The sequence below is a fragment of the Megalops cyprinoides genome, chromosome 3, assembly GCF_013368585.1.
Source record: "Megalops cyprinoides isolate fMegCyp1 chromosome 3, fMegCyp1.pri, whole genome shotgun sequence".
NCBI classification, from domain to species: domain Eukaryota; kingdom Metazoa; phylum Chordata; class Actinopteri; order Elopiformes; family Megalopidae; genus Megalops; species Megalops cyprinoides.
The window spans coordinates 15612753-15640712 of NC_050585.1; the positions used below are offsets into that span (position 1 = coordinate 15612753).

The 27960-nt window shown below is 39.0% G+C and overlaps 4 protein-coding genes across 4 annotated transcripts; all 4 read left to right on the forward strand.

Annotated features, from left to right (window-relative positions):
* Nucleotides 1–236: 236 nt before the first annotated feature.
* On the forward strand, nucleotides 237–2717 carry LOC118774184 (olfactory receptor 1509-like). Its single transcript, XM_036523343.1, has 3 exons — nucleotides 237–1127; nucleotides 1979–2243; nucleotides 2308–2717. The coding sequence occupies exons 1-3, from the start codon at nucleotides 237–239 to the stop codon at nucleotides 2715–2717; spliced, it is 1566 nt and encodes a 521-aa protein (XP_036379236.1).
* Nucleotides 2718–12156: 9439 nt separating this feature from the next.
* Nucleotides 12157–13119, forward strand: LOC118774186 (olfactory receptor 142-like). The gene has a single exon (XM_036523344.1). It carries the CDS (start codon nucleotides 12157–12159, stop codon nucleotides 13117–13119), a length of 963 nt encoding a protein of 320 aa, XP_036379237.1.
* Nucleotides 13120–21919: 8800 nt separating this feature from the next.
* On the forward strand, nucleotides 21920–22882 carry LOC118774187 (olfactory receptor 1509-like). The gene has a single exon (XM_036523345.1). It carries the CDS (start codon nucleotides 21920–21922, stop codon nucleotides 22880–22882), a length of 963 nt encoding a protein of 320 aa, XP_036379238.1.
* A 3626-nt stretch (nucleotides 22883–26508) lies between these two features.
* Nucleotides 26509–27459, forward strand: LOC118774188 (olfactory receptor 52D1-like). Its single transcript, XM_036523346.1, has one exon. The coding sequence runs from the start codon at nucleotides 26509–26511 to the stop codon at nucleotides 27457–27459; it is 951 nt and encodes a 316-aa protein (XP_036379239.1).
* Nucleotides 27460–27960: the final 501 nt, after the last annotated feature.

Genomic DNA, 27960 nt, shown 5'->3' on the forward strand with positions numbered 1-27960 from the left:
TATAAATTGTTACAGAAATATGTCTTCTGACACATTAATTTACAACCTGTTTTCATATGCACAGTGATATTTGGCTTTTTTGTATAGCAGATTTGTCTCAAAACACTAATATGAAATTGTGACTGTATACATGATATTAATTGCTGGAGAAACGTCTTTTGAAATGTAAATTTTCAACATATTTTCATATGCACATATTTGGTCTTGTAGTGCTCTGAAGGAATTTCAAGAAGAACATGGAAAATGCATCAGTGGTGACATCATTCGTACTGATACCCTATTATGAAATGGAGGACCTGAAATACCTATACTTTGCAACATTCCTCCTGTTGTACTTGATCACTGTTGTCCTAAACTTTGTTCTTATTGCAGTAATTTGTGTTGACAGAGCTCTGCATGAACCAATGTATATATTTTTGTGCAACATGGCATTTAATGGAGTGATTGAGAGCTCAAGTTTGTTACCCTCCCTTCTGAGTAATTTGCTGTCACAATCTCATGAGGTTTCTCTAATCTGTTGTCAAGCACAGAGCTTTTCTTTACATACATCTACTTCTGCTGAATATACTATTTTAACAGTGATGGGTTACGACAGGTATGTTGCTATTTGCTACCCCCTGCAGTATCACAGCATTATGTCTCTTTCAAAAGTGTACAAACTTATCGCATTCTCCAGGTTGTATTCCCTTATTGGATTTACCTTATTATTTATCATGACTATACAACTGAAATATTGTAAAAACATAATAGATGAGCTGTACTGCACGAATCATTCACTACTGAAGCTCTCCTGTACAGATACATCCATTGAGAACTTTTTTGGAGGACTTTCAATTGTTTTGTTTATATCTCCACAGGTAATACTAATCCTTTACTCATATGCACATATTCTCAGAGTCTGCTTACGGTCTTCCAAAGAATCACAAATGAAAGCACTGAAAACATGTACTCCTCACCTATTAACAATGATGAATTATTCTTTTGGATGCTTATTTCAATTGTCTCAAAGTAGGTTCAACATGAGCCATGTTAATTACAGATTTCGCAGATTTATGTCCCTTTACTTTTTGATAATTCCTCCTGTGATAAATCCAGCCATCTATGGAATGAACATTCAATCCATTAGAGTTCAGCTTTTTAAATGGTTCACCAGCAAAATTAGGTTATCCCCAAAACAACAGAAGTGAACAATGAAATAAATATCCTACAGCTTAGTGTTCTAAGCCAAGAGGAATATTTTCCCTTACTTAGCCAAAAAGACTCACCGAGCTGCTATAACACTGAGAAATTCATTATATTGATTTGTTAGAAGTAAAAGCTTTGATAAGTTACAAGGCACATGTTTTGACAGTGTAATTATGTTTTATTTCCTTTTACCACCCTTCCAAGAGTATCATTTTCTGCCTAACCATTAAGTAATGACTGTTGAACTGAAAAATAAATAAATAATAAAAAATCAATGGTTCTATTTCCCTTTGGAATCACACAATCAAATAATATTTTGGCTGTACAAGCTACTTTTGATTTTTTATTTAGAGTCACTGGGAATAGTAGGAACAGGTGGCATGTGTGTTTATTTGGCTATATCAAAAAGCTTTTGATACACTGGCCTGTCTCCCTCAATTGTACTGATAGATACCAGTTTTCAGTCTCTTCATTCTTGTCTGACCACATGCACCTGAATCTCCTTTTGAGCGTGATATACATCATGCTAAATTAAATAAAATTCTTTCATGTTCATTAAGAGTAGAGGGCTTTGTTGCAACTTATTAACTGTAAACTTTCATGTTAGTTCTGAATCACAACTGCATGTGGAATATTTTTAACACTTTTTCCTCCAACCCTGTTTTTTTTATCAGCCATCATAAATTAGACCAAATTACCCTGACAACCTCAACACTCATGCAGGAGTGCTGAAATGAGAAAATACAGCCCTCCTATATATTTGCTCTGACACATTCTGCACACTACATTGAAGTGTGTGCTCAGTCCCCTGTTGTACTCCTTGTTCACCCACGACTGCAAGGCCACACACAGCTCGAACACTGCAATAAAGTTTGCTGACGACACCACCATCATTGGCTGCATCACAGATGGAGACAAGTCTGCCTATAGAGCAGAGGTGAGAGCCCTGACATCATGGTGTCAGGACAACAACCTCCTGCTCAACGTCAGCAAGATCAAGGAGCTGATCGTCGACTACAGGGGGCTGCAGGCACATCAAGGGAACAGCAGTGGAGAGGGTTGGCTGCTTCAGATTCCTGGGGATAAATATCAGCGAGGATCTGAGCTGGTCACACCACACAGGTGTGGTCATGGAGGCAGCGAGGCAGCGACTCTTCTTCCTCCGACGGCTAAGGAGGTTCGGCATGGACTCCAGGATACTCACCAACTTCTACAGGTGCACCATCGAGAGTATCCTGACTGGCAGCATCACGGCCTGGTACGGCAGCTGCACTGTCCTCGACCGCAAAGCTCTGCAGAGGGTGGTCAGATTAGCACAACGCATCACCAGGACTGAGCTGCCAGCCATCCAGGACCTCTACAGCCAGCGCTGCAGGAGGAAAGCACAGCGAATTCTCTCTGACCACAGCCATTCCACCCACAGTCTTTTCATGCTCCTGCCGTCTGGCAGGCGGTACAGGAGCATCCGGAACCGAACCAGCAGGTTCAGAGACAGCTTTTACCAGCAAGCCATCAGGCTTCTGAACTGCTGACACTAACACTTGCACACTCACCATACACTCACCACAGTGCATGGACCCCCTACCTCACACATTGGCCACTTTAAGGAGACAATGTTTACACCCACTAGACACTTTAATCATATCAATATTGCACTGAAATGTTTTTACACTGCCGCTGCTACATTGTTACTTGTTACTATCCTACTTACTTCATTTTTTTTACTTATTGTATTTTTTTTATCTTCCTTTACTTACTTATTTTACTTAGTCTATTTTACTTTATTTATTTACTGTGTAAAGCTGAGTTGGCTCTGAGACTAAGAATTTCAATACTGGTAATGTTGTTGTATTGTTACCAAGTATATGACAATAAACCTGAAACTTGGAGGACCTGTGTTATTCCACTGTTGCCATCCAAGCAATTCACAGGGCCTTGGGGATTGTAAGGTACCTGAGAATGGTGAGATGGGGAAATCATGGCTGACCTACTGTAGGGGATATGGACACATATTTGCAACCAAAACCAAGTTTATTACAATGCTTACTCTCATCATCTTCAAAAAAGTATGGTATATGGCCCTGGCCATCTGGTAAGGAGAGGACAGTGCTCTGCATGAGTCCTCACCCTTACCAGGTCATGAACCAGCCCCACGCAATTTGTAAATGGACTTTGGGGTATTGCTCTTGATTTAAAATAAACACAAACATCGTAGTGCAGCCATGCATGTATGGAACACTTCTGAGGCATCTGGCACTTCAAAGGTGAGCTCCAACAGGGGTCACCCAGAGGTTACTGTAAATTTGTTACATAGTGTCTACATGGGCTTTCATTGTCTAATCAGATTGCATAGAAATTGGAGGTGTGTGATTTCTAACAATGACTTAACCATGTGCCCGCATGGAGTATAACCTTTGAAGTGACCCTGTATAAATGCGGAAAGAACACTGTGTTTGCCTCTTAGCACCTCTGATAGGGTGATCCCCTCTTAGCTCCTCTTTGATGGCCTCTGGCAGCTTTTCCTTTCATACAAGTGCGACTCAACACAAAGTCGATGACTGTCAATGAAGGCAGTTCTTATAGATGCAAAGATGACCAGATCTTCTCGACATCCCAGGAAGAAAGCCAGGCACACGGCCTCCAGTGATGGACCTGGATATTGCGTTTGTTTTGTAATGGTTGAGCAAGAAGGACCCAGATGCAGAGATCACACAAAACACAGAAGGGTTTTAAAAGACAGATAATCTTTACTAGAAAACAAGCAAACTTGGGCATTGGAGAGCACACAACACACAGTAGCTGAAGAATGAGCAGGGAACCAAAATACAGGCAGGGTTTAAACAGACCAAACACATAGAGACTAATTACAAACATGTAAAAACAATCTAACAAGATTAGCACACACAGTACAGGCACAAACAGGAAGACAGTCCCTCTGGTGGAAGCAGAGGGGCCAGACAGGCTGTCACAAGGACGCCTGTTGGTTGTTGTGGGAAGTAGTCTCTGAAGCTTGTGAAAATGAGGAAACTTGTATGGATGGACATGCCTCCAATCACTGTTTTGCCAGCGTATGTCAAATTATGGTTATCACCTCATGATCTCCTGTAGTTTTACTCACAGCTGCTGAAAGCGCAGTCTGACTTAATGTTATCTTTACATTGGGGGCGGCAGTGTAGCATAGTGGTTAAGGAGCAGGACTCGTAACTGAAAGGTTGCCGATTCAATCCCCGCTGGGACACTGCTGCTGTATCCTTGGGCAAGGTACTTAACCTGCAACTGCCTCAGTAAAAAAAATATCCAGTTGTATAAATGGATAACATTGTAAAACAACCGTAACCTATGTAAGTCGCTTTGGATAAAAGCATCTGCCAAATGAATAAATGTACATTCTTTTTTGTGTTGTTTTGTCCAACAAATAATCTTTTTCATCATGTATTCATTAGTTCATTTCTTGTTCATCCTTTTCTGTTTGTTTAGCAATTGCAGTTTATTACATTTCATTTCATCAGTGTTTGTGTTCTGTTAATAAGCATAATTACAACAATAAATTACATTGTTGCTACATTGTTGTATTTTTGAGGAATGTTAACTATCCTCCTGACTGGTGCCTCTATGGGGATAGCAATATTTCCTACACAGACGATGCCCTGTCTGATGATATTTTTAAATTGTTTTTTAATAATTGTTTAAATTTTAATGTTGACTTGTTTTCAAAAATCTCCACATTTCATTATAAGCAACTGAAAATGGACACTCTTCTTTAGTAGTCATCGTTATCCACAATAGCAAGCCGCTTAGCCATATTCTCCTCTTCTTTAAGGATGAGACCCGAAGTTTTCAGCTGGGCAAAAACCATTATAAATCAGGGCATGTGGAGGAATTCAGTTGTTTTGAGGGCCATATCACTGGTTTGGTCAGGGCAAGCATGAGGGATAGACCTACAGGGTGTCGGTGAGTATAGTATAGATAACCTTCACGGTTTCCATAATGTAAAACTATTCTGTGGGGCATTTTGGAAATCTGAAAAATTTGCAGTCGCTCACATATGTATGGTGGCTACAGTCCGGGACAAAGCACTGAATCATTTTATAACGATTACAGTTGTTTGTTAGCAAGCTAGCTACCAGACCTCAGCGACCTCATAGCTAGCTACTGGGGTTTTTGCATCAAAATGCAGTTAACGTCTGTTATGGTGCGCATGGGCATGAACGTGACACCAGCTCTGACAAAGGTAGCAGGAATTGATTAAACCAGTAGTATTAGCTAGCTAGCCTGTTGACATAATATTGTGTTTTTGTATGATTGACATTGACATTATATATCACTAAATAAATAAAAAACATTTCAAGCTCTCTTGTGGTACACTTCAAGCGCTCTAGGGGACCCTCTGGTGGCCACGGGGGCCCTAAGCAGGCGCTTAGTTCGCTTATGTGTCGGGCCGGCCCTGTAGGCCCCCATTAGGCCCAGACCCCATTAGGCCCAGGAGCACATGCTGCTCTTGTGCCTGTCAGACTGCTTTTTCCACTTCTCTCCATTTTGGAGGACCAGTATCCAGGTGGTAGGCGGGCAGCTGAATTGGCGGGATGTCGGATGGAATGGCCATTCGCTCTTGCCTCTTTGGGTTGGTGTGAATCTTCTCCAGATGTTCTTCCAGTTCCTGTTTTGCTTTTTCTGGGTTCTACTTTTCTCCGTTGCAAAGAGAGCTTTGACGAAGCTGAATGGGTCTTTGTAGAACCGTGTTGTTGTTTATTCTTTCTTCCTGCGCAGTCTCCTTAAGTTCTCAGCTCTTCGCAATGTTATCAGTTAGCTCTTGATGTCAGCTTGGGGTGGGTTAAGGCCTTCCCTCTCACCCTCTGAGACCTTCTTCCACTGCTTCCTCAGCTGTCTCCTTTCTTGGATAAGCCGCTCAATCTCCTGCTGCCTCCTGGACTTTGCTGGTGGTGTTGATGCCTTACGACTCCTCTTTTCACTGACTCCGAACTGCTCTGCCCCATAGTGGTAGATTAAGGGTGTACTCACACTAGGCCCGGTTGCCTTGTACTGTGCCTGAGTACAACTATCCCCCCTCCCCACTCCCCCACTAGCCTGCGCTCACATTGCACTTAATGTTCCGGGCCCGAGCACGCTTACATCATCACGATGTAACTTTTTGTGTTGAAGAAAAGTGCACTCGCACAGCACAATGGAGTTCATGATTGTACTTACTTCTTATTTGGAGTGACACACGGCCCTCTCACATGCCTTATAGATTTATTGATTATGTAACGCGGCGATTTTCACTTAATCGTGCTGCGCGTATAATAAGATTTTTACGGAGGCAAGCTGACGTTTAAGTCATTATACTAAGGGACAGACCAATATTTTGTGTCAGATTACAGTAGCCTAATCACAATAATGTTAGCTAATGTTAACCAATTAGGGCTACTACTTGTGCGTGTGCTACTGTCATCATTACAACAACAAGCATCTTCTATTACTGCTTGGATAGTACACTTTTCAATTCATTCGAGAATATTTGGGTTAATAACGGCTCTGGTTCTCACCTTATTGATGAATGTGAATTGCAGTCTGTGAGTAAAGCAGCTCCAAATTCCTCTCTGAACGTCAGATGCCTCCAGAAAACTGTTCTTATACGTGCAGCACAATTAACTGAAAATCGCTGCGTTGCATCCATGCTAACTGGCTGGGTAGCTAACGTTAGCTATCTAGCCATAGATTTGATAAACATAGCTCCTCTGGGGAGAGCATATTAACATACTCTCTGGGGGTGTGGTACGCAGGCTCCACAGCTGGACAGGACAGGAAGGCTGTGCGGAGGGTTATTAACACCGCCAAAAAAATTATCGGCTGCCCTCTGCCCTCCCTGGACGACATATCCAGATCCCGCTGCCTCAGTAAAATTAAGGCCATCACAGGAGACCTCTCACATCCCGCCTATCACCTGTTTGACCTGTTGCCCTCCAGACGGCGCTTCAGGTCAATCAAGTCCCACACCACCAGACTAACCAATAGCTTCTTCCCCTGGGCCATACGGACTGCTAACAAACACTGACACCCCCCGCCCCCCAACCCTCTACCTCAATACAACTGTGCAATTCCACTGTGCACTTTAAGTCGTTTTTAAAAGGCCATATTATTGCACAAGTTTTTCTGTATATTTCTTTTTATTTACAATGTGTCTTCTTTTTAAATTTGTATTTTATTGTATTTATTGTATTTTATTGTATATTTTGTTTTTTTTTTTCTATGCCGTGTGCCTTATTTGTATTGTGTTTATATAAATGTTCCACAGTGCGCTGTTGTTGCAGACCACCCACAATTTCATTGTACCCCCACCGTGCAATGACAATAAAGTCTATTCTGATTCTGATTCTGGTTAGCTAAAAGGCTGCCTATCTGAACCATTGTTGAAGACTACCTACCTTCACAGGTTGGCTGCTTACTTTGTGATACTCTAAGCCCCTGACAACAGCAATGCTTACATTGCCACGTAAAGTATGGTTAGTTTTATTTCGCTTGCTAGTAATCAAGCTAATGTGGGGAGTTATTTTTAGGTATAGATCTACAGAACTAACCAATTGAATTTTTGAGGTAGCCAGCTTGTTATATTTAAGGATGTCATCTGGCTAATCAAATGATGGTTTAAAGGAATTATTATCACTGGGAGTGTAACTAACAGATATTCAGCTAACTGTTGCTATAACGGATATATTTGTTAAGTGGGACAGTTGCATCATTGTTGTCTTGTCCGAGTTCCGTGCTCGGGCACGGTTAGTGATCGCACTGATGCGTACCGTGCCCGAGTCCAAATGAACCGTGCTCAAGCCCACTTCTTTAAGTGGGTACGGAGCGATCACACTAGTCAAACCAACTGGACTTTGGGGGTCAAACGTGCTCGGGCACGGTACGGATTGCCTAGTGTGAGTACACCCTTAGAATCTAGGGTTTATGGACAGAGACCCTCTGGATTGTGCTCTGCATGACAGCCTCATCCTGAGCAGGCTCTAGAACAACCTCGTGCCATCTGAAAAGAATCTTTGCACTCTTTGTAATTTTACACTGAACTTAATTTAAGCAAACATAGGCATCCTGTTGCTTCCATGCCAAGCACTTAATGCCTCTGAGGTGCCTGCTACTTTAAAGGGGAGCTTCAGCAATGGTCACCTAGGAGTTACTGGAGATTCTCACGTTTTCTACCAGCGATCGAACCATGCGCCCACAGGGACTACAACTGTGGAAGTGATCCCGTGTAAGTGTGGCAAGAACAATAGAACTTTGCTCCTCACTCTCCAATAGACTAATAGGGGACCCTTCTTACTCCAAGAGGCATGGGGGGCGTGACCATCGGCTTATCTCACCACCAGGTCTGGAAGGCAACACTACAGCTGATAACAGACACGCCCACATTGTGACTTCACAGTCAGGGCTTTATGCTGGTCCTGCATTGAACCTGCAACCTCTTCACCCGATCATCAGGACACCACTCTACTTAAGCGGACCACAAAGTACTGCAGCTGCCTACATCCTATGTGTGTTCTGTGAGAATTCTGCCTCATGTTGGATTCCAATCTCGTATATTGCGCGAGAGTCCTAAGTTGAATGGTATAGTGCATGAGTGCATACACAAATCATGGCAATTCAAAAAAGGCAGGTGTAACACAATATGTAAGTAAATGGTGAAGTGAACGAACAGGAAGCAAACGAGCTGAACAAACAAGCAACAGCAATTTATATCATATTATATAATCTTAAAATTATACTGTGAAATAAAACAGTTCACATTTATGTATATATATTTCTGAGTACCACAAAGCATACCCACATTCGCTGCTGTTTGCCCACCGAGGAAAACAAACAACAGACTATCATGTGTGCACATACAGAATACCGGGTTTGGGTATACATCTGCTGCAATTCTATATGTACTAAACCAGTTTTAGTAAAGGACATTAGTTGAGATATTAACAAACTTCCCTGCCTTGATAGCTAGTATAACTAACTTGGCTGCTAGCACTGGGCAGAAATTGTGTTTATTATGATGTCATAACCAAATTCTAGAACAGCAGGTGTGCATGAGCTAAAATAAGTCACGCTGGGGGGACAGTTGGGAGTATTTTAGCACTTTCGTGCGAAACGGTTAACTTGTAGCTTTTGAAATCCCACTCCTATTCATAGCCTAATCTCCATTCATATAAGGAGAGTGGGCATACACATGTGTGGCTATTTAAAAAAAGGTTACTCAGGGGATGGAATTCACCTTATTAGCAGGCATGTGGGGGTGTGTGTCCATGTGAGTGGATTACCAGCCAAGTGGAGTGATTGGATTCATGGGAAACTGTGGACTGTACCGTGTGTTGTGCTGTGCTGCGGTGAAGGAGAGAACTGGGACCTTAATCTAGTGCATGTTATTATTAATCTAGCATGCTTACCTGTGTAACTGTCTGGGTGGGAAGAAAAAGGTTATAGTTCCAGCATAATTTTATGATGCCTGCAAATATAAATGAATGGAATTTCACAAATGAAACAAAAAAAATTGCTACTGTATCTGTGACCTGCTTGGTGGGGCTTATGGTGGAGTCTGACACCTGGGCTCCTGTGGAATGTGGCTAGGGTGGAGTCAATGGGGCTTTCCATAACTCCTGACACAGTCAGGATATTATGCTGTGTTTAAAGAAATAGAATGAAATGTAGGACAGCAGTGTAGCATAGTGGCAAAGAGCAGGGATCATAACCGAGGGGTTGCTGGATTTGGGCACTGCTGCTGACCCTTGGGCAAGGTACTTAACCCAGAACTACCTCAGTGAATATCCAGCTGTATAAATGGATAACATGTAAAAAAACTGTAACTTATGAGTGTTGCTTTGTATTAGAGTGTCTGCTAAATAACTATAATGTAATGAGGACCGATTCACATGTAAAATTCAATATGTCGACTGCAGACTTGGTTTTCTATGTTGATTGTCACTGGACTTTCCTTGCCTAGTTACCAACAATGTTGCTGTTGTACATGATGGATGGCACATGATTTATTCAACCTTTTCCTTCATGGATGTCTTCTTGACAGAAAACAGTCTTAAGTGTGAAGTCGGAATATGCTTATCTTGGAACATGAGAGGCATCCTTATTTCTTGCAAAACACCCTCATTTTGGGTAAACTCTGCCCCAAAGATATCGCCCACAAAGGATCTTACGTGGCCCATTACTAAATGCACCTAGTAGTAACAGAGGTACGCAACTCTCTGTGGAAGTACTTAAGCAGACTTTATGCACACATATCTGAAGTCTAAATCAGCCCCTGAGTAGCTTTTACTTAGTAACAATGTAGGGTGTAGGGACTTTATTCCCTATGTGAATTGATGGGAGTGTGGTAAAATCATGTGATCAGGTTGCTGCAAGGAATTCCCTCTAAACTAAATAAAAGGTTGGTGGAAAGATTTGTACTTTGGGAAACCTTTCCTAACTTCTCCAGCAACAGGATTTGAAGGAAGAGAAATAAAGTTGACGATTACTTACTCTCAACTTGCTGTATGTAGTCACACTACATATCATCTGCGTTTGTGTTGTATTTATGATTAGCAATTATTTAAGCAATGCATAACGATCAAATGGACTGCAGTGTTATGTAAGTATATTCAAGTGAATTTAATCTGATGAAATATTTCTGTGGCGTCTGTAATACTCGTAAACTATAGAAATCTTTTGGATTACAGCACACATTACTTATAAGTATCTCTCTAGGAAGATATGATTTTTATAAGGGGCTGACTCTTGACTTGAATGAATCAAAAGGGCATTTGTGTTATCATTGGTTTCTTTGTTAGTTAAGAGCTGTCTATAAGTAAATTATAGTAAATTTAAATTTTAAATCTAAATCTTTATACAATATATTTTTAAATAAGATCAAGACAGTAGGACTCACATCAATCACTTTTAGAGTCTTCTAGGTCTTGTAAGCTATGGAACGCCTAACTTCTACACTCCTTTGTTGCTGCTAAACTCTTATAAGAATCAAAAATCTGATCTGCTAATGACAATGATTTGGGGTTCACCTGCAGTATGTAATGGATACTCAATTTAGTATATTGGTGCATATTCTGTCCCAATGTTTTTGATCACTAAATATATTTTCAGGGATCAGGGATTCTTGTAAACAGAGTGCACTTCATTACATTTAATCAGAATTTGGGGAAACAATGTGGCATTTCATGACATCAACATATGTTAGAAGGCCTTTCAGCAAAATATAATATTGCAATAGACTTTTAAGAGACAATCCTGTTTTAACTAACTCAGGTGTCACCAAGTGTGCCATTTTTATCATTTTTCCTTTTTATTTATATATTTTTAATACCCCAACCAAAAACCATTTTTTCAGATTCATAATCACAAGTTTCATACATTCAGTACAGTCTAATGCTATGACTAATTACTTAGACTTGTAGGCATGAAACATCTTTCAACTACTGTGATTTTTGTTTCTTCAGTTCTACATTAAGGGGTTGTAATCTGATATCAGTGCTTCCAGGCTGATTCTTAAGTTCTTGTCTTTGCATTTGTCAATCTTTCATTCATCTTCATTTCTTGTGACATTATTTTCTGTAATTACAGAGCTCTCTGAGAGCTGATACTTGTAGGTTGCTGAATTCAAACTTATGCTGGATTTAGCAACAGGTAATGTTTTTCTTGTATTGGGGAGAAAATAAGAACTGGAAATATAAAAATCATTTAATAATATTACTTTGTTAGAACTTACATTTCTGGAGAATTATATCTTGTGTAAACATGTAACTATATGACTGCTAAGAAATATTTTATGAAATAATATTATGAAAATTAACACAGAGAATTAGGGAATAAAATATGAATGCAAAATTGTGCTGGCTTCCCTATTATAAATTGCTAGTAAAAGGTGTTGTCTGAAACATTGACATTTGCAACATAATTCTTGTTGTAGTGCACCGGAGGGAAGGCATGGAAAATGCATCAGTGGTGACATCACTCATACTGACAGCTTATTATGATATGGAAGGACTGAAATACTTGTACTTCATAACATTCCTACTATTGTACATCATTACCATTGTTTTAAATTTCATTATTATTGTAATAATTTGTGTTGACAGAGCTCTGCATGAACCAATGTATCTATTTGTGTGCAACTTGGCATTTAATGGATTGTTTGGTAGTACAGCCTTGTTACCACCCCTTCTGAGTAATTTACTGTCACACTCTCATGCGGTTTCTGTAGCCTTTTGTCGAGCACAGATCTTTTTTTTACACACATATTCTTCAGCTGAAGCTGCTATTTTAACAATGATGAGTTATGACAGGTACATAGCAATATGTCACCCCCTGCAGTATCACAGCATTATGTCTCTTTCAAAAGTGTACAAACTTATCACATTTTCTTGGGTGTATCCCATAGCCGCAGTTGCTGTGATATTTGCTCCAACTCTAAAGCTCATATTTTGTGAAGCAAACATAGACAAGGTGTACTGCAGCAATCATTCACTGGTTAAGCTCTCCTGCACAGACACATCTGTTGTAAATATTATTGGATTAATTTCAGTTGGTGTGTATACTTCTCCACAGATAATATTTATTCTTTATACATATTTACACATTCTCAGAATCTGCTTACTGTCTTCCAAAGAATCACAGATAAAAGCACTGAAAACATGCACTCCCCACCTAATAGCAGTAATAAACTATTTCTCTGGAGGCTTATTTGAAATATCTCAAAGTAGGCTAAACATGAGTCATGTTCATTATGATACTCGTCTTTTCATGTCCCTCTACTTTTTGATTTTTCCTCCCATAGTAAATCCTGCCATCTATGGAATGTGCATCCAAGCCATCAGAGTTAAGATTTTTAAAATGTTCACCAGTATGTGTACGTTATCCCCAGCATCACAGAAGCGAATCATGAAATAAGTTTCTTACCTATCATTTCATGTTCTAAGCCAACATTTTATCTCAATTCACTGGAAGGTCTGTCAGAGCAACTATAGCACACATGTTAGGAGAAAAATGTTAACTTTCAATGGAGAAAGATTGACAGTGTATGCTTCATTTGCTGTTGCCATCCCTTTTTGATTCATCATTTTCAGACAAAAATGTCAAATAGTGTATGTAATGTCAGAAGTAAATGTTTTACACTCACTATGTACCTTGTGTGTTTCTTTGTAAAGAAAGTGCTTTCTTCTCATGGATTTTTGACATTAGAGACCTGGAAGTATCTCATTTGTGGAGGAATGAATGATATTCCATTAGGTTTGAAGGCCATGACTCCAAATGTTTGCAACTCACACAAGAGTATGCAAGATGCGCAAAGCAGAGTTAAGGAATGACTTTGATTCCAGTTGAGTTAACCATGTGTGGTCTATAATAACCTATAATAAACCATGGAAGTTGGATTTCATTTATGTATCTTTTTTCTTCACTGACAGCTTGCATTTTTTGTTTGGAAATTTGGTGGTTTGGTTGCTATGCGTTTGTGATTTGTTTGTCTACAAAGGGATAACTTAGTATGTTATGGGGAGATTGGAATTAAACTAAATTATTTCTCATTAATATATGTGAATTAATGGTGCTACAGAATCTTTTTTGCTTTTTCACAGTTGCAGCTTAAGAAATGTTTGGTACAGTATATTCACTGAATATTCACCACAGTCTTTTTTGCAACTGAGATTCTGTTCTATTTTATGGATGCCATGCTCTGCTTTGGTGGCAAGACCGTCGTAAATTCCATAGTGAATTCTACTGTTCATTACTAGAGTACAGATGTACTTTCTTCAGCCTCCAGACCTGCCAGTTCTTAATTAAAGGTACTATGAAAATACAAGAGGGCTCAGTCCATATTTTCGATATAGTGACCACTTATAACTTGTCAACACACAACCAATGTTTTTCTCCTTGTTTGGGAAGAAATAATAGCTCATCAAAAAAGAGATAAATGGAGTTGATGAGGAGCAAAGACAAAATAATCCTACTGTTGCTGTCAAGCAAGAACAAAAAAATGGAAAACTTGGTTCACCTTATATTAAAATACTGGCAAGAGCATGACTCCTCTTCAAGAGCTGAAAATTGTACCATGATGGGCTCAGGACCTACTTCAGGGTGCCTGGGGGGCAGTTTGGAACACTTTCATAAATGCTAGTGCCTCAGATAAAATGCAAAGGACCAACTACAGGGAGCAGTGGTGGTTTTAGCTTGTATGCGCCCTGGGCGAACCCCCCCTTCAGTGCCCCCTTCCACCATGCCCCCCCAAACAAAAAAAGCACCATTCTGCACTAACTAATTATTATTCAGACATTTGGAACAACACAGAAAAACTATCATGACATTTAAAATTATATAAATATAAAAATATATACAAAAATAAGACCAATAAATATCAAAAAGAAGCAACAAAGACTAATAGAAACAAATTGTAGTATAAAAATACAAATAAAAAAGGGAATCCAATTATTACACTATTACTCTATTGCTAACAAAAAACATACAAATAAAACCAAATGAACCAAACAACCTCATTGGCTATGTTAGAGCCATTTTTATGTTTTGGTGGAAGATGTATATTTAGATTTTATATTCAGAATTAATACTTTTACAGAATTGAGTTAATGTAGGAATATAAGAATTATTGTGTGCATATTTAGAGATATAGAAATTTATTTAGTCGTGTAGAGTTTTACTTAGATACTAGTTACTGTGGTGCAATTTGATTGGCTGCTGGTTTGATATAAAACCGTCAGGAAGCATAAAGATTCTAGAACAGAAGCCGCGAGCCGTAGGAGCATCACAGTCTTTTGACCGGCACATTTCGTCACGTTACATAGGGATAATTATTTAGAAGTTAGGGATTCATGTTTTGTTTTGTATGATTTTAAGTTTCAGTAAAGAAAGACATCAAACTCAAGCTTTGAATTCAAGACCTTTTATTTCTGTTATGTGTCGCGTCCGAAAGTACTTCGAGGTTCAAGGCTAGTGAGTCACCAGCGCTCACAGGCTAATTCTAGGCATAAGACACCCCAAAAGACTCAATAGAGTAGTCCCCCGCAGGGGATATGTTCCAAGACCAGCAGCAGATGCCTGAAACTGCGGATAGTACTGTTAGGAGACAGTTTTGTGGAATGGCATGGCGTTTGATCCGGAGACACGCGATGTATATTCGAACACAAAATCTGGAGACAAGCGATGTGTATTTGAATACAAGGCGATGTCGCTACATCCGACCGGAGCCAAACGGCGCCTCTTGTGAACCCTATGGAGCCAATTAGGTTACAGGGCTCAGGAAATACCCAATGAGAGAGGGAGCTGTTTAGCTATGCACAGCTCCACAAGACCAATCAGAAACAGCACCCCCGCTGGTTATCATAACTCATGCAAATGTGAGTGCTATTACCTGTATAAAAAATGAACTGAATTCTATACCTGTTGAAATTCTGCTCAATGCTGATGTTCCCACGGCCGGCTGTGCTAATAAACCTTCCTGTCTTTTGCTACGAACATCGAATCTACTTCTTTGTCGTAACGAAACACTTTTTGGTGTTCCGGACGTTGAGTAACGTCGCGGGCGGGACGGCGCGAGATTTCATTACACTACTCAGAGGGGCACGCAATTTAAAACTTATGAACTGTTTATTTCTGGAATTCTCCATTTAATATTTTCGGACCGCGGTTGAGCATGGGTAGGCTCAACTTATTAGTTAGCTAGTGTAGAGAAGCTGGCCAACGCTTCTCCCATAAATGAGCAGAAAAGAACCAAAGGTAAAAAGAAAAAAAATATTTTTAAAACCAAACAACAAAGATGAAGAAACCAGCCCACACCAACTAACAGCAGGGACAAAATAAGTACCTGCTCACTAGCCAATTAGTCAGGTGTGGCTTGTTAGCCAATAGGCTGGTTCCCATACAAATTGCCAACATGTGCACACAATTAACAAATGACTGACACACAATTGACAAATGAATGACAATTAACATTTAATCTTTAGGGGGAGGTGGTGACTGCTCTCCTTCACAGCTAGCTATATTATACATTGATGTTGACTGTTAGCTATGTTTCCATCTTAACTCTCTGGAAGACTTCAATAATGACCTAACTAGCTAGCTATACATCTGGACAAGCTTGTCTTATGAGAGAAAATTCTAGGAACGTTTCCATCACAAGCTCAACTTGGCTGGCTACAATTATGAAAATAGCCTTGTCAGTGACGGAGTAAAAAAAATGTGAGCAATGGATGATTTTCATTGGTCCAAAGTCTTTTTTCCAACTTAAAAAAAAAAAACAACTCAAAAATACAACTTGTTTCAAATGAAAACATGATCCAAAACAACATGCTGACGTGGTGCAGTATGTAAGCATAGACTTGCATACTACACCATACTGCACCAGGGTGAATTCTGATTTATTTTTAACTTGCAAATTTTGGGCACAAAAAATCAAACTTGGTATAAGGCATTAAATGGAAGAATAGTGTCACTTAAAGAGCTAAGGTCATCTTAGCTGACAAACCCAGTTTCCCCACTTGCAAGTTAAGATGAATCATACAGTATATAGCATGGGGTATGAAAGAATCAGGCAGAAACTTGAGTTTCTGGCTAAACTCTAGTTTTACTGCAGAATTTAGCAACATAAACAGCACAATAACCAGTCCACACTATACACAGACAAGAGCAGGGTCACATGACACCACAGTCATCCACTCCACCATGATTTAGCTGTTCTTTCAGGGCAATGGCAGAGGTGAACCGTCTCTTCAGTGCTGCACAGAGAACCTCAAACTTGATCATATTATCACACCCCTCAACACTCTCGTCGACTTCATCTATGTCAGATGTGTGCTGCTGCATCATCATTGGTCTCTTCCAACAGACAAGCACTCAACCCACTCGTCACACACAAACTGACAGCTTTTGAATGTAATGCTTTCTTTTGGCAGTGCAAGATGCCCAGTCTGAAATCTGGTTCAACTGTCCCCACTGGTCTGGTTTGCCTGTTGCATCCAGAATCTCCACTCCTGGTAACGCCTTGCTAAACACCATCCTCCGGCTTACCTGGTGGCTTCTTCCTCTCTTCCCAGTTTCCCTCCAGCTGCAGCCATATAAAACACCAAACACAACATGAAACTCGAGTCGCACACAAAGGGGATCAATCTCCTGCTAATATTCACTTGTATAGTTAATGAGTCAGCTGCCTCCCTAAACACATGCTTTTCTTCTTCTCCAGAATCTGTGCTTAAATTATTCCCCAGGCTCCCATTTTCTCACTTATCTCACCAAGGCACAGGTGTACAGTCTGTGCACCTGCAGCCCCACCCTCTTTTACTTCCAGGTAAGCTCCCAGCATTGGACAATTCCACTTTGTCCTGCAGACCCTGAACAGAGTATAAAAGAATATGTGGAAAATCATATATTCAGAAAGTAATGAGTTTTAGTGAAGCAATAATATACTAAAGATTGTGTGTCATTGCTATTGCAGGGTATATGGACACAAATGGTCAATCAATTTTATTCCTTTTTCAATTTTCTTGAATTTCCTGGAATTCTCGGAGCATTAATTAGTTACTGGGATGACATCAAATAGAGAGCAAGGATCTCCTCTTAGAATGTAGGGTTTATGGACCGAGACCCTTTGGTCACCGAGCATTGTGCTCTGCATGGTCCCCTCACCCTGAGCATTCCATAGAACAGTGGTTCTTAAACTTTTTGTCTGGCGACCCCCAAAAAACATTGGCCAAGTCTCGCGACCCCCTTCTTTCCCAATCCAATGATTTGACAGCATACTGTCATGGCTCACCTCCCTCAAGTGTTAACCACTGCATAAAACAGAAAATAGAAGCTAAGACGTAAAGTATAAGGGTTTATTGTTCACAACAAGAAGTGCAATGCAAAAAACATATATCCGGTCTGTGTACAGCAGTACATAGCTGTACAGCTGACAGCACCAAATGCCCGCCCATAATTTTTTGCGTCCTCTGACGGTAGAGACGGTCTTTAGAAATGTAGTTAAGTTTTTGGAAATGTAGCCCACTTGCTATTTTTAAACAATAGTTTGTTAGATAGCTAGTTACTACTTTACTAACTATCTAGCTATCTAATGTTTCTCCATCATATGTCTACATATACACATACACATACACATTTGACATATTATGTGATATTTACATTTATGTGACCATGTGGTCTACAACTTAGTTAGCTTAGCGTTAATGGCGTGCACAGGCTACCTTGTCAGATATGTTAGCTGATGTACCTGTGCATATCTCATGACATGTTGCTAGCTAATGTTTGTGCACTTTGTCTTGCGTTACTGCAATGCTAGATCAAAGTGAATGAGATGCCTAATGTTTTCAGTGCTATATGTCACAGTTAGTTACAGCTAAACCACTGGTTGCATTTTCTGATGAGTGTCTACACTATTGAAATATGCTACAAGTTGTTTTATGGTGGTATAATTTTCTCCTAAGGTCATTTTAGACCATTTTTGTCATTTTAGATATTTTAAGTATGATAAGTATAATATCATGCTGGTAGCATTTTCTGAAAAGATCCATTTGTTGCCTACTAAAAATGGTATGCAACCAAGGGTAGGCTACCTACGGTAGTATAGTTATCGCACGTTCACACCGGGAGCGGCGAGAGCGTCAAATTTGCTCTGGCTGCCCTGCCAACAACGCTGTCGAAGAAGTGGACGCTCTGACCTAGATGAAATAGGCGGCTACAAGTTCGTTCGGAATGCTTGGCCTTGCAAACATTTCAAGGGGCCGCAAAGCGAACAAACGTGTCAACCAGTATCTTTGTGTCAACAGACTGCGAAGGGCGAGAGCAGTCACCCCACCTGGCCTCGAACCCGGGTCTACAGGGTGCCAACCATGCCACTTTGGCTGCACCACCAAAGAGCCAGGCTTGTTGGTATGGCAGTCAGAGTGCATACTCAACCGTAGTGACGGCACTCACTGCCCTCCCCTTTGGGAAGCGTGCCCATGCGCTTCACGCACCATGGCGTCCCTCATGTGTTCCCTTGCTATACTTCTCCCATCCCAGGGTGCCCCACCCATCTCTGGGGTCCCTCACACCGTGCTTCGCCCATCTCTGGGGTCCCTCACACCGGGGTCAACTGAACCTGGGGGTCCCTCATGCGGCTCACACACTGGGTATGCCTCCAATGGCCTCGTGGCAAACCATCCCACTCTGACACCAATTGTAGCGAAGGGCGAGAGCAGTCACCCCACCCAGCCTTGAACCTGGGTCTACGGGGTACCAACCATGTGACTTTGACTGTGATGCCAAAGAGCCAGGCTCGTTGATATGGCAGTCAGAGCGCATACTCAACCGTGGTGACGGCACTCTGTCACAGATGCCTAATGTTTTCAGCGCTGTATGTCACAGTTTGTTGTAGCTGAAACACTGGTTGCATTTTCTGATGAGTGTCTACACTATCGAAATATGCTACCAGTCATTTTATGGTGGTATAATTTTCTTCTAAGGTCATTTTAGATGTTTTAAATATGATAAGTATAATGTTGGTAGCGTTTTCTGAGAAGATCCATTTGTTGCCTAGGCTACTAAAAATGGTACGCAACCTATGGTAGGCTACCTGCGGTAGTTTAATTAGGGTAGCTAAGATCGATGGCTGCAGATAGGACGTTTCAACAAGGTAGGACAACACAGGAGTGTTCTGTCACTCAAAATTATTCAAATTATTCAAATAATTTGAGTGTTCTGTCACTTTATGCAGGCTTTATGCACACATATCTGAAGTCTAAAAATCAGCCCCTGAGTGACTTTCACTTAGTAACAATGTAGGGTGTAGGGACTTTATTCCCTATGTGAATTGATGGGAGTGTGGTAAAATCATGTGATCAAGTTGCCACAAGTAGTTCCCTGTTAACTAAATAAAAGGTTGGTGGAAAGATTTGTACTTTGGGAAACCTCCAGCAAGAGGATTAGAAAGAAGAGAAATAGAGAAAAAGTTGACAATTAATTACTCTCAACTTGCTGTATGTAGTCACTCTATATATGGTATACTGTTGTGTTGTATTTGTGATTAGCAATTGTATAAGCAGTGCGTAACAATCAAATGGACTGCAGTGTTATGTAAGTATATTCACCTGAATTTAATCTGATAAAATCTTTTTGTGGTGTCTGTAATGCTCGTGCAAGTATACCTCACCATATAGTACTGTGGTCATATTTTATCTACTTACCACTTTGAAGAATAATTCAAACTTGGAAGGAGTGGTGTGTTTTGCATGTCATATACACTATAGAAATCTATCGGATTACAGTGCACTCTGCCTATAAGTCTCTCAAAGAAGATCTGATTTTCATAAAGCGTTGACTCTTAACAAAAGAATGAATCAAAAGGGCATTTGTGTTTTCACTGATTTGTTTAATAATTAAGAACTATACCTAAGTAAATTCTACAAACAAGGAACAAAACAGATTTGAAGGTGTAGAACATTTTTAATAAAATCCATTTTTTAAATAAAATGAAGCCAACGGGACTTACTTCAATCACTAACTTCTAAAGTCCTATGTTGCTGGTCTTAAGAAAAATTGTAAGAGTTAAGAAGGCCGTGTTTATCATCACGTTAAAACTTTAAACTTTTTCCTGGGTCACTAGGACGGATCACTCCTATACTAATACTGTTTAAAAACTCTGCATATGAGAATCAAACAATCTGATATGTTAATGACAGCACGTTGGGCTTCGCTGCAGTATATAACAGATACTCAATTGAGTGTAATGGCATATAACCTGTCCCAGTGTTTTTGATCACTAAATGCATTTTTGCACATGCAGTGTAGCCGATTGCCGTGACCAATTTCTTAGATTTGTAGACATTATACATCTTTGAACTATTGCAATTCTTGTTTCTTCAGTTCTACAGTAAGGGGCTGTAATCTGATATCAGTGCTTTCAGACTGGAAAATGTGGCATTTCATGACGTTAACATATGTTAGAAAGGCTTTCAGCAAAATATAATCACAATAGACTTTTAAGAGACTGTTTTAAATAACTCAGGAGCTACCAAGTGTCCTTTTTTATTTATATTTTTTTTAATACCCAGACCAAAAACCTTTTTTCAGATTCATAATCACAATAACAGTTTTATGCTACCATCTTTCAACTACTGTGATTTTTGTTTCTTCAGTTCTACATTAAGGGGTTGTAATCTGATATCAGTGCTTCCAGGCTGATTCTTCAGCTCTTGTCTTTGCATTTGTCTATCTTTTATTCATCTTCATTTCTTGTGACATTATTTTCTGTAATTATAGAGCTCTCTGAGAGCTGATACTTGTAGGTTGCTGAATTCAACCTTATGCTGGATTTAGTAAAAGGTAATGGATTTTCAAATATAAAAATCACTTAATAATATTTAATATCTAATTTTTAATTAATAATATACATGTTTTTGTTTATTTCAAAACTTACAAATGATTTGGAAGTAGAGTATTTCTGGCTTTGTTAGAAAGTACTTTTCTAGAGAATAATTTCAAATATCTTGTGTAAACATGCAATTTGTAACTATATAACTACTAAAAAATATTTGTACCAAATAATATTATGAAAATCAACACATTGAGAATTTTCATTAAAAATATTAATGCAAAATTTTGTTTGTTTGAATGGTACAAAATGCTAGAGAAAGGTGTATCCTGACATATTGACATTTGCAACATAATTCTTGTTGTAGTGCACCAGAGGGATTTAAGGAAGACCATGGAAAATGCATCAGTGGTGACATCACTCATATTGACAGCTTATTATGATATGGAAGGACTGAAATACTTGTACTTCATAACATTCCTACTATTGTACATCATTACCATTGTTTTAAACTTCCTTCTTATTGTAATAATTTGTGTTGACAGAGCTCTGCATGAACCTATGTATGTATTTGTGTGCAACTTGGCATTTAATGGATTGTTTGGTAGTACAGCTTTGTTACCACCCCTTCTGAGTAATTTACTGTCACACTCTCATGAGGTTTCTGTAGCCTGTTGTAAAGCACAGGTCTTTTGTTTACACACATATTCTTCAGCTGAATTTGCTTTGTTAACCGTGATGGGCTATGACAGGTACATAGCAATATGTCACCCCCTGCAGTATCACAGCATTATGTCTCTTTCAAAAGTGTACAAACTTATCGCATTTTCTTGGTTGTATCCCGTAGCCGCAGTTGCTGTGATATTTTCTCTAACTGAACGGCTCATATTTTGTGAAGCAAACATAGACAAGGTGTACTGCAGCAATCATTCACTGGTTAAGCTCTCCTGCACAGACACATCTGTTGTAAATATTATTGGATTAATTTCAGTTGGTGTGTATACTATTCCACAGATAATACTTATTCTTTACTCATATTCACAGATTCTCAGAATCTGCTTACTGTCTTCCAAAGAATCACAGATAAAAGCACTGAAAACATGCACTCCCCACCTAATAGCTTTGATAAACTATACATTTGGATGTTTTTTTGAAATATCTCAAAGTAGGCTAAACATGAGTCATGTCCATTATGGAATTCGTCTTTTCATGTCCCTCTACTTTTTGATTTTTCCTCCTATGATAAATCCTGCCATCTATGGAATGTGCATCCAAGCCATCAGAGTTAAGATTTTTAAAATGTTCAGCAGCATGTCTAAGTTATCCCCAGCATCACAGAAGCGAATCATGAAATGAAGTCTTTTCCCTATCACTCCATGTCCTATTCTGACATTTTCTCTGAATTCACCATGTTAGGAGCAATATGTTAACTTTCAATGGACAAACTTGGATGCTGTTTGTATGTTTCATTTGCTGTTGCCATCCCTCTCTGATGTATCTTTTTTTTATTTTTTATTTTTTTATTTATCAATTTGTGACAAAAACATGTCAAATAATTTATGTAATGTCAGAAGTAAATGTGCTTGTGTGATTCTTTGAAAAGAAACTGCTTTCTTCTTATGGATCTTTGAAATTAGAGACCTGGAAGTAGAGTATTTAATTTGTGAAAGTGTGACCAATATTCCAAGTGGTTTAGAGGCTATGTCTCCAAATGTTTGCAGCCCACACAAAAGTATACAAGATGTGAAGTAGATTCTAAAGAAACAGTTTGGTTCCAGTTGAGTTAACCATGTGGTTTCTAATGACTTATAATAAACTGTGGAAGTTGGATCTCATTTACCTATCCTTTTTTCTGCACAGAAAGTCTGCATTTGTCTCAAAAGAATAACTCAATAAATTATGTGAAGATTGGGATTAAACTAAATTATTTCTCTTGTCATCATTAAGATACGTGAATTTAGAGCTGCTACAGCATCTTTAAGCTTTTTCAAGGTTGCAGCTTAGGAAGTGTTTGGAACAGTTACACACTGAATTTTCACCACATAGTGTTTTTTCCAATTGAGAGTCTGTTCTACTTTATGTATGTCTTTATGGGTTTCCAACTCCAAACTCTCCTTTTCTTAGTGATGACAGTAAATACCGTGAACTCTAGTGTTTGTCACTAGAGTACAGATTTTCTTGAATTAAGCCACACTTCCCTTGATTTAGGAGTTGTTCGCCGTAACCAAGCAACCTAACGTGCTTGCGGGAGAGTGCTATTTTGTCCAAAATGAGAATAGCTTCATCAGTGCTCCATTGCCTTTGGCCTCCCAAGGAATCAGTCACATCCAATATTGTATCGTATACCTGCATACTACAGTATTTAGTACCAATAACAATTTTCCCCAATTCACAAACAGGCCTAATTATTTTCTTCACACATGCACACATACAGGCTTGTGCACATGCACTCACACCACATTCCATTTTTGGTGTATACTGATAGAAAAACAAGTCGTAAAACACCTACAAATACTTCAGCACTGGAGATTCCTTCCCTACCATTGCACACGGTATCTACCCTAGAATCTCCACCATGGCAACAAATGTGCATGAGGTCTGAGGTCAAATCTGGTTACATCCAAGGGAGCTCTGCATACCAGTTCCAACCAAGGAAATATGAAATACCACTGCCTTAAGGTTCCAAAAGAGGTGAAACTTTATGTTGTGCTTGGGGGCACTGGATGGTCAGCATGCTGTCATCCAGTCATCAACCAATTCTGGATCCATGTTTTTCAATTATCAGGGCAAATTTTCAGTTGTCCTTCTCACATTAGTGGATGCAGACTATTGATTGCTGGCCATTGAGGTGGGGAGCTGTGGCAGTGATGGAGGCATCTTTACAAACTGCACTTAGAAACACTTGTCAAAATGGAATATCACTTGTTCCCCTTCCATCTGAGCTCCCTGATGAACCAGTCATACCTGCTTCAACTAATGCTGAAAAGTACCTGCAAGAAGATGTTCACATTTTCAGTTAGTGGTTGTTCAGAGCACACAGCATCTTAGAGAGCTGTTTTGGAGTTCTAAACTTAGCGTGGTAGGGCTTCGGATGACTCACTTTGTATTGGAGATCTCAAGTCATTAGTTAGCTAGCTATATTACACATTGATGTTGAGTGTTAACTATGTTTCCATCTTAAATCTTGGTAGATTTTATGTTGACCTAAACTGGCTAGCTATACATCTGGCCAAGCTTGTCTTGTGAGAGAAAATACTAGGAATGTTTCCCTCACAAGCTCACCCCGGCTAGCTACTATTATCAAAATAGCATTGTCAGTGAAGGAGTAAAAAAAAAAAATGATATGATATGATATTATCATATCATATTATCATGATATTTCTTGGAAAATAACACTACCATCTCCATATTCAACCTGTTCTGCAATATGTTGCCAAATTTATTGCTATTCTATTCTATAGTCTTTCATCTGAGAGTTTTGTGATTTTTTTTCTGGTCTGTGTAGTTGGACATGAAGACTATAAGGTTTTTAGAAAACATGTTGACATGAATATCATGTGGGCAATGGATGATTTTCATTGGTCCAAAGTCTTTTTTCTAACTTCTAACCTCAAAAATACAACTTGTTTCAAATGAAAACATGATGCAACACAACATGCTGACATGTTGCAGTTGGTGTGCAAGCACAGACAAGGGTGAATTCTGATTTATTTTTGACCTTGACTTGTGTTAAATGGAATAATAGTGACACTTAAGGAGCTAAGGTCCTCTTGGCTGACAACCCCAGTTTCCCAGTTTCCAGGAGCTCCAAAGAGATTTAGGACAAAAAGCAGCAAGTTCAACAGTCATGTTTTGTTTCCCTGTCAAGATTCACTGTCCCCTAATGTTCAACCCCCCACTTTCCCCTCATCATATCCCCTTTTCCATCTTACACTCTAGAAATATGATAATCCCTTGGTACCTGAAAAATGACTATAGTAAGATGAACTGGTAACACAGTTTTGAAAATGTTTTTGTTCCAGGACTTTCATAATTCAGTCTGTTTCATTTTCAAAAAATGTATTCCTAGTAAAATATGCTTTGTTTCAGTTTTCCATTTCCTTTCTACAAACCGGCTCTCTTTCCAGTCACAAACAGCTTTCAGCACTTCTTAAATAAGATAACTGCACCCTAGATGCCAATGAGGGGACATTTACACTGAACTCTGTTACCTCCCTCACAATTGCATATGCACCCTTGATACCTACCATGTACAAAATAATTAACAGTGAACCCACTGAGCCCCTGAACAGGATATAAAAGGATTTGTGGAAATCCCATACAACCACTGTAGAAATCACTGTGTGACAGGTATTATAACTTACCTTATTATAATTGCTTTTTAAATCTCACAAGCTGGAAGAAAAGTTTGATTATGAAAGTAACTCAAATCAGTGAAGTCTTGTATGGCTGAAGAAACCAATTTAAATTTAATTTAATTTAAATTTCCTGTCATGGTCTTTTTTGGGAGGGAGATTATATTACCCTTCAGAAAAACTCAAGATGTCACCACCACCTGTGATTACATAAATAATATTCAAGTTTACTACTTTTGAATGCAAGTGCAGTGATTGCCACTTATCATTGTGCTCAGGCAATTTGCTTTTGGTAAGTGCTTACAATATTTAAACTTCGGCTTACATTGACTTACTGTGCTGTCTATGTTGTGCTTCACATAAATGGAAATACTAGATGTATATACTGTGTAAAAATAATTAGCATTTACCTCTTGTTCCAAAGAATCAAAGGCAGCTGCATGCCTGAAATTTAGCAGATAAATAATGAATGTTATTCACCTATGATACCTAATCTATTTGAACATTGCAAATAAATCTATTTTAAAGTGCTACATGTTTTTGAAATAAGCATGTATGAATTATGTGTTCCTTTTCACAAATTTGTCTTTTGTCCTCCAGAGGTGTAAGGATTAAACACAGACAGCCATGGACAACACATCAGATGTCACATCAATTGTACTGACTGGATTTGAAAACATCGGTTCCATCAGATATTTTTACTTCTGTGTCATTCTAATTTTGTACTTTTCAATAATTTTTGCAAACTCACTAATCATTGGGGTTATCTGCACAGACAGAGGTCTGCGAGAACCCATGTATTTGCTCCTGTGCAATTTGTCTGTGACCGAACTATATGGAAGCACTGCCTTATACCCTTCTCTGTTAGTGAACATGTTGTTGGACATCCATGAGGTTTCTAAGATTTTTTGTTTTGTACAAATTTTCTGCCTTTTTACATATGGTTCAATAGAATTTTCTAGCTTATCTGTAATGGCTTATGACAGATATGTGTCCATCTGTTATCCTCTAGAATATCACAGCATCATGACCCCAACCAAAGTTTACATACTTATCATCCTAATCTGGTTTTATTGCACCCTGAAAGTGTCTGTTACTATTGGCTTGACTGCACGGCTGCCTTTATGTGGCAACACCATTTACAAGGTGTACTGTGATAATTATTCTTTAGTCAGGCTCTCCTGTGTTGATAGCACAGCTAATAATATTTATGGTCTGGTAAGTCTGGTTTTCACAGTTGTTATTCCCTCACTCCTTATTGTGTATTCATATTCTAAAATTTTGAGGATCTGTTTGAGATCATCCAAAGAGTCCCAAGTGAAAGCTTTGAAAACCTGCACTCCACACCTAGCATCACTAATTAACTTCTCCCTAGGCTGTTTGTTTGAAATTGTCCAAAGCAGATTTGATATGATGCATGTACCATCCATAGTTCGAATATTTGTGTCTGTGTACTTTCTGATGATTTGTCCAATCTTCAATCCCATTATTTATGGGGTGAGAACCACAAAAATAAGAGCAGTGTTTAAAAAGGTATACGCTAGGTGGTTAACTCCACTGGGAATTCATGTAAAATAATATAAACCTCAGCAGTTTTCACAAACCTGTTTTTTTATGGGGCATTATGGACAAAAAAAATGTGTTAATACACAACCCTAATCTCACACTTACCCACCCAGTTTTTCCAATGTTGGGTAACAGCCATTATACATTAACATATTATTTAAATACATACATTTTTTCATTGATGAAATCCTCATTTCCAAGTTAAAATATTAGAATATCACATCCCTCTGTGTGTATATTGTAATTAAATTATAAAATTAATATAATATTAAATGCATATCATTTGGCTTCAGCATTTGCCTGAATGATGACTTGACTATACTGTCTGTGACTATGGCTCCCCTTTTCAGAACAACCTGTATGAGTGAAGAATGTTAGAAATGGAATAGAAATGCAGGCTTTCTTATGGCATATTCAAAAAAGTATATACAAAAATAATTCCTCATACTTTTTTTACACCATCTCATTTATGTAAATAGTGCAGGACTTTAAATTACAGTAGGCAATTTACAG